General features: G+C 34.2%; 1 protein-coding gene across 2 annotated transcripts in view; it reads right to left on the bottom strand.

The window, feature by feature from the left end:
• The window catches only part of LOC114466586 (helicase ARIP4-like), a 45,456-nt gene that overhangs the window by 13,765 nt on the left and 17,936 nt on the right, over nucleotides 1-13,755 (bottom strand). For both annotated transcript variants that reach the window (XM_028452127.1, XM_028452128.1), the window contains exons 3-9: nucleotides 12,545-12,660; nucleotides 11,028-11,162; nucleotides 6,855-7,060; nucleotides 5,714-5,896; nucleotides 4,377-4,510; nucleotides 2,217-2,410; nucleotides 792-995 (exon numbers count right to left, since the gene is read on the bottom strand). In XM_028452127.1, the coding sequence (XP_028307928.1) occupies nucleotides 792-995; nucleotides 2,217-2,410; nucleotides 4,377-4,510; nucleotides 5,714-5,896; nucleotides 6,855-7,060; nucleotides 11,028-11,162; nucleotides 12,545-12,660 (1,172 nt within the window). The remainder of the gene's footprint in view (nucleotides 1-791; nucleotides 996-2,216; nucleotides 2,411-4,376; nucleotides 4,511-5,713; nucleotides 5,897-6,854; nucleotides 7,061-11,027; nucleotides 11,163-12,544; nucleotides 12,661-13,755) is intronic.

Here is a 13,755-nt window from a genome sequence, read left to right as displayed (position 1 = left end):
TGAGAGCTTTAATTCTCCGTTAATTCAGAATAAAAATTAAATCCTACTTAAACTGACCATGTAAACATTTAATTCTGAATTAAACTTAAATCTAAATGAAGTGGCTGGTTTATTCTGATTTTAGTTCCAAATGTAATAATTCCTCAATTTTGTAAACATTTCATTTTGCTTAAATTAATTCTGCTCGACCTGTCGCAGTTTGAGTTTAAGTGAGCCACAGATTTAAAAAAAAAAAAACAAAAAAAAAGAGCAAATTCTACATTAATGTGCCCTGGTTTGCACTTCTCTGTATAAATCATAAAGTATATCATTCTTTGAAGGATCTTCACTTTAATTTCCCTGATTTTGGGAAAATTTCATAGAATAATTAAAAAACAATTTGCTCGAGTTCTTTCAACAATTTCAAATTAAAAATGACTGGAAAACTGAGCATTTTTGTATGTAAAGGGGCTGAAATATCAACAACTAAATTGGTTGGTAATTTACAAAATGTTTCATGTTTTTTCTATCATTTTTAAGTTGTCGAGCGGGACGAATGTAAGGTTCTAAAGAGCTAGATTTGGCCCCCGGGCCTTACGTTTAACTCGTGCTGTAGATGGTGGTAGAGCAGCCGCTTCATTAACCCACTGACCTAAAGTGGAATTAAATAAAGCAGAATAAACTTGTTTTCCATTTAAACCTCAATCCAGAATTACTATTTCCATGTAAACACAAAGCAGAACACTTTAATTCTGAATAAGTTCAAAAACATCCTGTAACCGTGGCCAGTGATTGAGTGAAACGCTGCGTACCAAGGAAGTCTGGTCTGACGAAGTCCACCATGCACCAGTATTCTATCAGGTTGTTCTGCAGAGGGTAACCCGTGAGGACCACACGGCGTTGGGTTCTGATGTTCTTCAGAGCCTGGGATGTGCTAGCGTGGCAGTTCTTAATGCGATGACCTTCATCACAGATCACCACATCTGGACCGGGCGTGGCCAAGGCTTTCTCAATACCTACAAATAATAATACATTTAGAATGAATGGCGTCACGATTAAGGATGGATTCAATTCACATTTGAACCGATACTCGGTACCTGTGAATCGGTATCTGTACTCAACCGTACCAGTTTTCTGTACTTTTCTGTGGTGATAAATGGTAAATAATAAAATCTCAAATTATTTATTTTAATACATATTTATTTTGCATAATAATAATAATAATAATAATAATAATAATAATAATAATAATAATAATAATAACAACTAACAAATATTTCAAACCAACATTTAACTGTTTGTATTTTAGCAAAATTTGTTTCACAAATGTCTTCATCCTGAACTACAACTACCTACTGTACCTACACTGCACTAATTAAAAAGCAGCTCTATGTAACAAGGCTCTATATTGACAGTATTTCACAAATAAAATAAAGTGTTGGTTGGAACACAGGAGAACCTTCAATTAAGAGTTAAATTTCTAGAATGATGAGAATGCCTGTGGTAGCTTGTTTTTTGTTCTTATAAGATAATGAAAAATAGTAAGATTTTAGCTTGGTAATTAATGTCATTGCCACATTTTATATATTTTTGCATTATTTTTCTTATCTTTTGTGTTTTTTTTCCTTAATTTAGTATGTTTCTTTACATCATTCAGTATTTTTTTGTTGTCAATTCATACATTTCTTTGTTATTCTTCTGTATTTCTAGTCGTCTTGGTTAGTTTTGTGTATTTCTGTTTACATTTTATATATTTTTGGGTTATTTTTGTGTTTTTTTCCTTAATTTTTCATACTTTAGGTACTGCCTTCATGTCTGTGCAATGTTGTGTTCAAGGACTACACGTGATATTGCATCATTTTCTACTCCCTCACAGTCACAAGAATGAGTTTAGGAACCGAAACATGATACATGAATCAGTAGCACGTAGTGCTGAAGGAATTCTGTCGGTAGCTAAAAAAGTAGTGAATTCGGTACCCATCCCTATTCGGTACCCATCCCTATTCGGTACCCATCCCTATTTGGTACCCATCCCTATTTGGTACCCATCCCTATTTGGTACCCATCCCTATTTGGTACCCATCCCTATTTGGTACACATCCCTATTTGGTACCCATCCCTATTCGGTACCCATCCCTATTTGGTACCCATCCCTATTTGGTACCCCTCCCTAATGACGAGAACCAACCCTACTCCCCAGTGGAGTCCAGTTACCTCTAGTTTAAACTCAGTGTCACCTTTGAGCAGCTCCTGCTGTCGGTCCTCTTCATCCAGGTCAATAACGACTGGTCCTGTTTTCTTGTTCTTCTTTTTTCTTCCTGCTACAAAGCTCTTCTTCAGCGACAGCAGTCGATACATCTCATAACCCATGAGCAGAACACCACCAACCCGGGCCCAGTCCTCCACCACTCTGGCTCTGCTAGCTGTGTTCCTGTGACACACACACACATACGTTCACAATACGATTCTCTCACAATTTATTTTACAAGATGGGACTGTACATAAATGATGACTGAAAAATATTTCTTTATTTTTTTGGGGAAAAGAACTAGAAAATACTGTACTATTTTTATTTTATTTTTCATTGTCAAAAGAATCCCTTGATAAACTATTCAAAACAATTCAACTTAACTAAAAACAAATCTTGAATGAAATAAATAAAGGAATAATACAAATGAAGAAGAAGCCTATTAATTTAAATTCTGGTTCTATAGTAAACAATGCAAAACTACATAATAGTTATTTTTCTTTTTAAAAGAAAATGCACTGTTTACGTCAAATATTTGTCGGACCAGCAGAGGGCGCTGGTAACCCAGTGGTCGGTTGGCATGCAGATATTCTAGCAGTGAAGAAGAGATGCTATGCTAGCAGACAGAGCTAATAGAAAAATGTGACTTTTACAGATATTCACGTAATATTACTGATATTCTTTCGGTGCTAAAGGGGTAAGGAATCATTTATGAACATGTTTAAGAGTAGAAGGCGGCCAGATAGAGAGTAGTAGCAGATTCCGCCCGCCGCCTACACTTTTGGATGAGAAGGATAAATATATAGCCCTAACCCTAACCCTGCTGTTTAAAAAAAGTACTGCGATTCAATTTTCAGAATATCGATGTGAACCGCCTTACGATTAATCGTTACATCTCTAACAAGTACCCATAGGTAGGGGTGTGCATTGCCATACGATTCACGATATGCACGTCACGATAAGATATATTCCAATAAATCCCAATACTAAACAATACAATATACATCACAATATATTGTGATATCAATAATTATACATTTCAGCTTTACAAGTACAAAATTGTATGAAATACAATTTATTTCATGTTTTTTAAACTTACGAGAACAAGTAAATGGTAACTACAGTAACTATATTTCAATAAAAGGGTAAAAATAGAATGTTTTTTACTGAATATGTGTGTTTACATCTTGGCTTATCTATGGAGCCTCTCACACACTTACGTAGTGATCGGACAATTTAGATTACTCTTAAATCCAAAACAGTGCTCAATGTGAAAGCATGTTGTTGGGGCGAAATTATTAGTTATGCTTAATAATATATTTACTCATATATTTTAATCCTTAAGCCTTGGGGTGTAACTTTCCATTGTGTGATTTTTCATGTCTTCAACTTTGCCGGGTCAGAACGCCTTGTCCAAAGTTCCCAAAACAACCCCAAGGACAGATGCGTAAGCACTCTATGTGTACGCACTCACATGGCTACACACACTCACATAGTCACATGCACACCCCATACACATCCATTCACACACACGAACACATAAAACGCACACACCTCCGTCTCCATGACAATCAGATACCGGGGGAACAGACTGTTTTGACTCAAAGAAGAAACTGTCTTTCTTTTTCACCCTCTGTCCTCACCTCCTCCCTCTCCCTCTATCTCTATCTCCTGGGGGGAGGAGGGAGGGGGACTGAGGGGAATATACGTGTTGGAATAGAACTGTGTGTCACACTGCCTTCGGACGTCCGCCGGGACGGTCACTAGCTTTGTTCCATCGTTGTCCTTTTTTTTACTTAGTTTTAGAATAAACTTTTTTATAAAATCATCAATGCTCCGACTGGACTCCATCATTCAACCAGAGCAATAAATCATGTCTCCAAATGAGGTCAACCGCAAATCTTGCCGTAACAATGTGTAGATGAATTACATAAGAAATCAAATAAAAAAACAAACTAAGAGATCAGAATAAACTAAAGCAGCTTTACAAATGCAGTCTAACAGAATGTTAAAGCTATGCCAAATATAATATAGAATTAAACATGGAGTTTAAACATTACATTCCAGAGGAAAAGGCATAGAACCATTTTTTCTGTGTATTTTATTTCACTGTGAGATAAACAGGTGAAAAATATATTCCATCACTCACTTGTGTTCATCGTTGAGGATGTGGACTTTAAATGAGCGAGGTGTCACCAGCCCCGGGTCACTATCTGCAGGTACTGCCTCAGGGGACGGTACCCACATGTTGAACTCCGACAACCAGTTCTGCAACGTATTGACCTGATGATACAAAATAATAACATTAAAAACACTTATTTTGCTTCTTTTTGATTTTTTTTAAGTAAAATTTAAAAGTGAAAAAATGGTGTTTTGGTAAAATAGCTACTGTTAGCGATCAGGGTAGGAGTCAATTACATTTTTCAATTACAATCACGTCTTCAATTATTCATGTTCAATTAATTCAATTCAACTTTATCTATATAGCGTAAATTACAATAATGGTCATCTCAAAGCGCTTATTAAAATATAAAATTCTATTGAATTATAATTTCACTATGATTACAATAGCCAGCATTTTTTCCAATTACAATTAAATTCCAATTATTTTTTTTATCCTCAGAAAGTCAATCCTAAAGTTCAATTACAATTAATCACAATTACTGAGCCCTAATAAAACTTCACCTTTCTCTTGTGTTAGCTTCCTGTTAGCATCTCTAATGCTAACGGGTCCTAAATCAGCTGTAAAATACACTAAAAACAAATATCTATCATCTCATTTTATTTCCAATCTATTGATTACCTTGCTAGGCTTCCTAATCAATGAAAATATAGGTTTTAATATTTTTGGTGTGGGCGTCTGAGCCTTTTTTTTTTTGTGTCGATTTCAATATTTTGAAAGGACAAAATGTGGGAAAGCTTTATAATATACATATTTTAATAATTGTTAACTACATACAGTATGTGTAGAACTGTACAAAGTGCAGAGTTTTGTGTTAAATTACAATTGACAATTTCTATTGAATTTTCAAAGTCAATTATCTAAACTCAATTACAATTTAATCACGATTATGACAGCAGCAGATTTTTGAAATCACAATTATAAATACACCATATTTGTAATTAATTATCAATTATCTACAATTATAATTGACCACAACCCTATTAGCAATATTTGATCATTTCTTTTAGAAACAAAGCAAAACACATGATAAATGATCTTTCATCTGTTCTTTGCTTTAACAACAGGGGTATTTATTTATTTATTTATTTATTTATTTTTTATTTTTCTGATTTATATTTCTTTGTTTTCATCACTGTATTTGCTGTTGTTGTTTAAACCCGTAAAATGTCTTTGGATTTCTTGAAAAGTGCTCTTAAATAATAATATTATTATTACTATTGATCATTTTGAGACAAACAGAGCCATAACATGTGCATTTATTGGCTTTAAAGTGTGTTTTTTCTGCGGCTAAGGCGTCATACCGGTACGATGGCGAGCACAGTGTGAGCCTTGGTGTGTCTGAAGAGGACGTCGATGAAGGAGATGACCTGTAGGGTTTTACCCAGACCCATACTGTGAGCCAGGATACATCCAAAGCCACTGCTGCTGCTAAAGCGCTCCACTGTCTCCACCAGGTTATCATACAGGAAACGGATTCCACCAATCTGAGAAAAAAAACACAACATAGTGTAGGAAATAAACTGTAAAATACAGGAAAATGTGAGTGATTTAATCCAGGTGATTTTTTTTCCCTTAGTGTTATTTAAATGTGTTTTATTTTCATTTCCATGTTTTATGTTGTATAATATGTGTGTATTGTTGAAGGAGTCTGTTCATGCTAACATTGCAATTGTACTTATTTTCGAATTTGTTTGTACTTGACCTTTATATATATATATATATATATATATATATATATACAGTATATATATATATATATATATATATATATATATATATATATATGACAGGAGGACTTTTTCAATTTCATGCCAATCTTTTGAAAAACGTTTCCTAATTGACAATAAAAAACATTAACACTATATAAAAAAATAAAAAAATAACTAAAAATCACCTACACACAAAGAAAGCCCTAAAGTGTAGCATAAAAAAAAACATTAAATTATTATAATGCATTAGATATGTGATCAGAAACAAAATGTAAGGTGAAAGATTGCAAACAATGTTTCATTATTTCCTGTATTTTTCACTACTGTACTTTTACATTAGTTAAAAAATTAAATAAATTATGAGTTGTCTTTGTAAAACAAAAATCTATTAATCATGAAATGGTTTTTAAGCTCAAGTCAATTAAGTGAGTTAACTAATATAATTAAAGGGTTTTGTTTTTTCTACAGATAATTAGTTTAGCTTAGTTTTTGTTTTATTATGAAATGTTACTTGCATTATGAAACATAATGACCATCTTAAACTCAATTTCATTTTTTTGTTTTCTGCACCACTTTGTTTTTATGCAGGTATTAAGTTTAATTTAGTTTTTGATTTTTGATTTATTATGAAATATGATGTTACCTGTTATCTGTTATTTTGTCAGGATGAATCCATGAATGACACTTTATTAAAGACAAACATTTAAACTAAGGCATTTTTGTTGTTTTTTACCTGATGAGGTTTCACTGCTCGTGCCAGTTGAGGTGAGAGGAAAATGTCGTCCTCCACCGTTGGATGGTTAACGTTGACCAACACTCGGCCCTGTTGGTCTGGATGGTTGAGGGCGTCGTCCACGTGCGTGCCCCTCGGCTCACTTTCTACTTCAGTGGTGGATTCGCTGATAGCGTCATCTTCACCTGAGCTAATATTAATGATATCTGAATAAACGACAGAAGAAATTAAGACTAAATACTAGCATCAATTTTAAATAAATAAAAAAAAAAATCAAAAGAATGCTGACTTTATAATAATGCTAAATATCATTATTTTTGCCTATTTGGATGATTAAAAAAAAACTGGCCACTACGAGATTATAATCGTAATATTTCTAGATTGAAGTCATAATATTTCTAGATTAAAGTCGTAATATTTCTAGAATAAAGTCGTAATATTTCAAGATTCAAGTCATAATATTTCAAGATTAAAGTCATAATATTTCTAGATTAAAGTCATAATATTTCTAGATTAAAGTCATAATATTTCTAGATTAAAGTCATAATATTTCAATATTAAAGTCATAATATTTCTAGATTAAAGTCGTAATATTTCAAAATTAAAGTTGTAATATTTAGAGAATAAATTAATAATATTTCAAGATTAAAGTCTTAAATATTTCTAGTTTAAAGTCGGAATATTTTTAGATTAAAGTCGGAATATTTCGAGATTAAAGTCATTATACTTCAAAATTAAAGTCTTAATATTTCAAAATTAAAGTTTCAATATTTAGAGAATAAAGTAACAATATTTCAAGAAAAAAGTTGTAATATTTTGAGATTGAAGTCGTAATATTTTGAGAATACAGTTGCAAATTTAAAAGAATACAGTCGTATTTTAATAACTTTTATGACTTTATCTATGAAATATTACAATTTCAATCTCATAAATTTACAACTTTATTCTCATAAAATTACAACTTAATTCTCGAATATGATTTAATTATAAAAAAAGTTGTACGAGCTCTACATTTTAACATAATGATTAACTAAACTAATAATCCAGTGTTGAGTAAAAAAAAAAGATGTGTGTGGTTGTGTAAACGACAAAGTATCAAATCGTGAAAGTTACACAAGCCGACAAACAGGGAGGGCACAACAGGAAGAGGTGATTGATGTGTGTGTGTGAGTGAGTTTATGAGTGTGTGTGTGTGTCCATGTCAGTATGTTACTGTGTGAGGGAAAAAGAGAGAGAGAGCTTATATAACAGCAGTGAATGGCTGGTTATACAAGTAGGATTAGAGTGGAGTTATGCAACCCCAACTAGAAATGTCACTGTGTAAGTGTGGTTTGAGTCTTCATTACATGTATACAGTATGTATGTGTATATATGTGTGTGTGTGTGTGTTCTGTCTAATAACCAGGGATTAGTGAGTTTTACTGCTCCACAGACTCTGCTCCACAGACTCTATCTTTTTATTTACATTCATTTTAAAGCTCTTTTTTGTTCTTTCCACTGAGAATTTATTCATCTAATTTACCTGACTGTGTGTGTTCTCCCATTCATCCCTTTATTCATTTGTGCTACAGGTGTGTAGTGTGTGTGTGTGTGTGTGTGTGCTCTTTTTTGGAATTTTAAAAAACCAAAATGTTAATACATAACTCACAAACAAGTACGTTTCTGTCTATTCTTTTGATTTGATAACAGAGTCATCCTGTGTGTGTGTGTGCGTGTGCGTGTGTGTGTGTGTGTGTGTGTGTGTGTGTGTGTGTGTGTGTGTGTGTGTGGTTGGCACACTTGGCCAGTAAAGGAACAGTACAAGCTGTACCCTGTGTGGTTTAGAATATATTCTGATTCACATGGCAGTTAATCTAACACACACACATACACACACGCACACACAGGAAGTAGGAACACATCTGTTAAACTGACATCTATTCTTACTATTGTTAGAAAACTGTTTTGCTCTTTTTCCACCTCACAAAAACTAGAAAAACACTGTTTTCAGAGGAAAAATAGCACAATGTGAAAGGGTGCGCATGAGCATGCTAATGCTAATGCTAAAAATAATGTGTTTTTATTGCCATTAACCAAAAGAAACTGTGTACATTTCTGTGTGAGTTTAATTCCTCTAAAACGAGGCTACAGCTAAAAGTCATCCTGAGGAATGAATTAACATTAAATTACATATGTTTTGTGTGACCCCATTAAATATTAAAAAAACAAAAACAAACTGTTGGTTGGAACATGGGAGAAACTTAATACTGTTTAAGTGAGAGTAAGGGTCCTTTAGGAGAGCTCTTCTTCTCTGTTTCATTGTCTACTACCAAACCACAGAGTTGGAACTGTCGCCCCCTGTGGTCACAGATTATTTTCAGTTTTTGTTCTTATTAGGTAAACAAAAGAGGTTTAAATTGACATGTTTAACTTTTCCTGATTCTTTAGATCAACCAAAAGCAGCACAAGTTGATTTTTTTTCTGAAAAAGCTGCTAAATGATCTAAAAATAAGGCTGAATGCTTCACTCCAGGTTCTAAAACTGTAAAGTCCCATTTTTAAAAGTTAATAAAACCAATATGGTGAAAACAAATGTGGTTTGTTCAGCTTAGATCTTCTAATAAAGACATTTTAAAGGTTTCAGGCTTTTGAAGACAGAAAGGAGGAGCTGACATGATAAAGACTTACTCCAGGGTCACACTGACATTAGTAGTGTTATAAAAAACTGCAGCACCATTACTTTCCAGTGAGTATAGTTTAAAAAAATCCACCTTTTCTTAGAAATTGCTTTGGAAATGATCTTTTCTTTTAATAATAGGGAAAGTGTGTGAAGAGAAATAAATCACAAGTTATACTCGACATATTTTGAACATTTAGCTCATTTTTATTTCATTTGCAACAGAATTTCATGTAAAACAGCATGTTCTATATCACTGTTAAAAATGTGTACACATGAAAAATAAATCTAAATGTTAAATGTTAAATCTAAATCTAAATGTTAAATGTATATATAAATCTAAATATTAAATCTAAATAATAAATCTAAATATTAAATCTAAATGTTAAATGTATATATAAATCTAAATATTAAATCTAAATCTAAATAATAAATCTAAATATTAAATCTAAATGTTAAATTTATATCTAAATCTAAATGTTAAATTATATCAAAATCTAAATATTAAATCTAAATGTTAAATTAATATCTAAATCTAAATGTTAAATTAATATCTAAATCTAAATGTTAAATTTGTATATCAAAATCTAAATGTTCAATGTATATCTAAATGAAAATATTAAATCTAAATCTAAATATTAAATCTAAATGTTAATTCTAAATGTTAAATTTATATCAAAATCTAAATGTCTAAATGTTGGGCCTCGTGATCGACAGGCGCAGGCCTGCCCACTTTGTATAATTTCTAAACATTTAGCTTTACAATTGGCAGCTGATTTAACATTTAAATTTAATATTTACATTTATATTTCATGTGTACACATTTTTTTTAAATGATATGGAACATGTTGTTTTACATTAATTTGTCTCAAATAAAATAAAAATTAGCTAAATATTTAAAATATGTCGGCTATGAAACAGTGAATGAGTTTTACATTCAACACCACATGTCCTAGTTCTGTACTAGAGGTGCAGATAGTCAATGTTTGACCTGGTTGAGTATTAGACCAGCTCACATACTTTACATTTAGCATACTCTTTCTCAAAGTGGGGATTGGCATTAACTTCTAACAGTAGCCACAGCGAGTGTGTGAGAAAGATCCCCATCTGTCTGTGTTCATAAGAACAAAAACATTGGATTATTTCATATCTCAAAACCCCTTAGAAACCCCTCACACACAGCTTAAGGTGACACCTTATCAGTAGCAGATGCTAAATATCACACTTTAGCAGTGCAGCTCTATTCATTGTGCTTCTAATCTGAAACCTGGAAATGAAACCAAACGTGTGAAAATTCATAATTTATGCCAACAACACTCGTATTACTCTGAAAAAAGGCCTGTAAAAGTGAAATAAAAACCATGTATTCTTCACACTGAGCTGTTCTAAGATCTTAAGTATGAAACATTTGGTCTATTTAAAGAGTTGGATAATAAGTAGTTTATCAGCCTCACAATTCCAGTAACTGTGTCCAGAAAGGAACAACAAATAGTGTGTGTGTGTGTGTGTGTTTCTGACCTGTTTCGTGTGTGCGCTCTGAGTGCACGTTGGCCTTCCTGTCTTCCTCACAGGTGGCTGAGCTGCTGTAGTCCACACAGATAGGTTCAGGCTGTGATGATGATGATGATGATGACACTTGTTTTGCTACGTTCTCTGCAAACAAGATGGAAAGATTGAATAAAAAAAAGTGTCACAAGTGATTTTTCAAATTACAATTAAATATACAATTATGACTTTCCCTCTGAAAATCAATTATAAATAATCACAATTACTGAGCCTTTAATAAATGACCCCATTAAACAGTTCAGTTTTGACCCGTGTCTTAAATCAGCTGTAAAATACAGTAAAAAATATTGTCTATTATCTAATTTGTTTCTCATCTCTTGGTTACATTGTTAGACTTCCTAATCAATAAAAATATTGTTTTTAATATTATTGGTGTAGGCGTCGGAGCATTTTTTCAGTTTAGTTCTCGATTTAAATGTATCTTGTCTGAATGGTAGTGGGTAAACTTGATATGAAACGTATTTTAATAATCATTAACTACGTACAGTATGTGTCGTTAGCCATAAAACTATAACATATCAACATTTGCCAGCATTAGAATAATAATTGATCTGAGCATTAATACGGGGGTGGGGTTTGTTTTTGTCAGTTTTTAGTAATTACGCTGTGAAGTCGGCCCCTACGTCAGCCCCTACGCTGTGACGTCGGCCCCTACGTCAGCCCCTACGCTGTGACGTCGGCCCCTACGTCAGCCCCTACGCTGTGACGTCCGCCCCTACAATGTAATGTCGGCCCGTACGCTGTGATGTCGGCCCTTACCCTGTGATGATGGCCCCTACGCTGTGACGTCGGCCCCAACGCTATGACGTCAGCCCCTACGCTGTGACGTCGGCCCCTACGCTGTGACGTCGGCCCCTACGCTGTGACGTTCGCCCCTACGTCAGCCCCTATGCTGTGACGTTGGCTCCTATGCTGTGACGTCGGCCCCTACGCTATGATGTCAGCCCCTACGCTGTGATGTCGGCCCTTACCCTGTGATGTCGGCCCCTACGCTGTGACGTCGGCCCCTACGCTGTGACATCGGCCCCTACACTGTAATGTCGGCCCGTACGCTGTGATGTCGGCCCTTACCCTGTGATGTTGGCCCCTTACGATGTAATGTCGGCCCGTACGCTGTGACGTCGACCCTTACCCTGTGATGTCGGCCCCTACGCTGTGACGTCGGCCCCTACGCTTACGCTGTGATGTCGGCCCCTACACTGTAATGTCGGCCCCTTACGATGTAATGTCGGCCCCTACGCTGAAGTCGACCCTTACCCTGTGATGTCGGCCCCTATGCTGTGACGTCGGCCCCTACACTATGACGTCGGCCCCTACGCTTACGCTGTGATGTCGGCCCCTACACTGTGATGTCGGCCCCTGGTGAGAACCCTGTGAGTGTACATATTTAGGCCAGTAGTTTGGTTTATTTGGGAGTGTAATCTCTCCACTTCATGGATGGTCATATTAATGTAGGTTTACACTCTCACCATTTGTATATTCAGGCAGCAGTGGTACAGGGAAATCCAGGCGTCGCCTTCTTTCCAGCTCTTCCTGCTGAGCAGCTTTGGTCACTGCCTCCAACTGATGCTCCCTCAGTAACTTCCTATGATGACACACACACAGGATGAGTTTATGCTTTGTTTACTAGCACAGTGGCCACAAATAAGCAATAAAATCCCACCTCACCAATTGGGAATCTGGAATAAATGAAATGTTAGCCTTTTAAGGCCTATTTGTAGAATGTAAAAGCCATGAATTAAAACCCGAATAAGTTTCAAACTATTTTTTAATGATAACAAAGATACCAACAACTTGGACAGAGGCTCATGTACCCCCCTTTCTCTTATTTCTGAATCCAAGTAACCACGAACTACATTTTGCACAGAATACTATAAAAATACATCTATAGAGCACAATGATGGAATGAATGACTCATAACACATTTTAAAGAATTTACCTTTGTAAATCAGTATTTAGTGCTTCCATTACAAATGTATTTCTATAGTTTTTTATCATTTCCCACCATGTTCTATTAAAGGTCATTTTAATTATAATTTTTAACTAAAAATAAACAATTCAGAACCCCACATTTTTAATGCTTTCATTTGTTCATTTTCCACTCTCTCTCTCTCTGTCTCAAGTAGTGCCATTGCGTACCCCTGTTTAAGAAACACTGGTTTATGGAGACACAATGAAGCAAAAATATATACTGTAGGTGCAAAAAATTAAATTTTTTGGAACAAATTTTTTTAAAAACCTAACCATTTTTTTTAAAATTTTACCTCCAAATTAAAAAATATTTAATTGTGTTTAGTTTTAGAAGTCATCTGTATCGTTATTCTACTATTTTAGCTCATGGAGAAAGCGAGTCGGAAAATGTATGACGAATGGACGTACTGTATCTGTATCTGTACCTTCTTTCTGATAATATTTCATAATATTGTTAATTTAAAGTTTTTACAGCTGAATTTAATGCTCTTATTGATTTTAAAAATTGTTAAATGTTTTCTTTTGTGCTTTTTAATGATGTAAAGCGCATTGATTTGCATCGTGTATGAAATACGCTATACAAATATGGCATTTCTTTTTTACAATTCTAGTGTGGCAAGACCTTTTTATTTATTGCTGTGGTTTTAACTTTGATTTTATTCTTTCTATCATACATTACAACTTTTAAAACGTTCTATCTCTTTATTTG

Source organism: Gouania willdenowi, chromosome 7 (genome assembly GCF_900634775.1).
Source record: "Gouania willdenowi chromosome 7, fGouWil2.1, whole genome shotgun sequence".
In the NCBI taxonomy this organism is placed as follows: domain Eukaryota; kingdom Metazoa; phylum Chordata; class Actinopteri; order Blenniiformes; family Gobiesocidae; genus Gouania; species Gouania willdenowi.
This window is presented reverse-complemented; position numbering and strand designations above follow the sequence as displayed.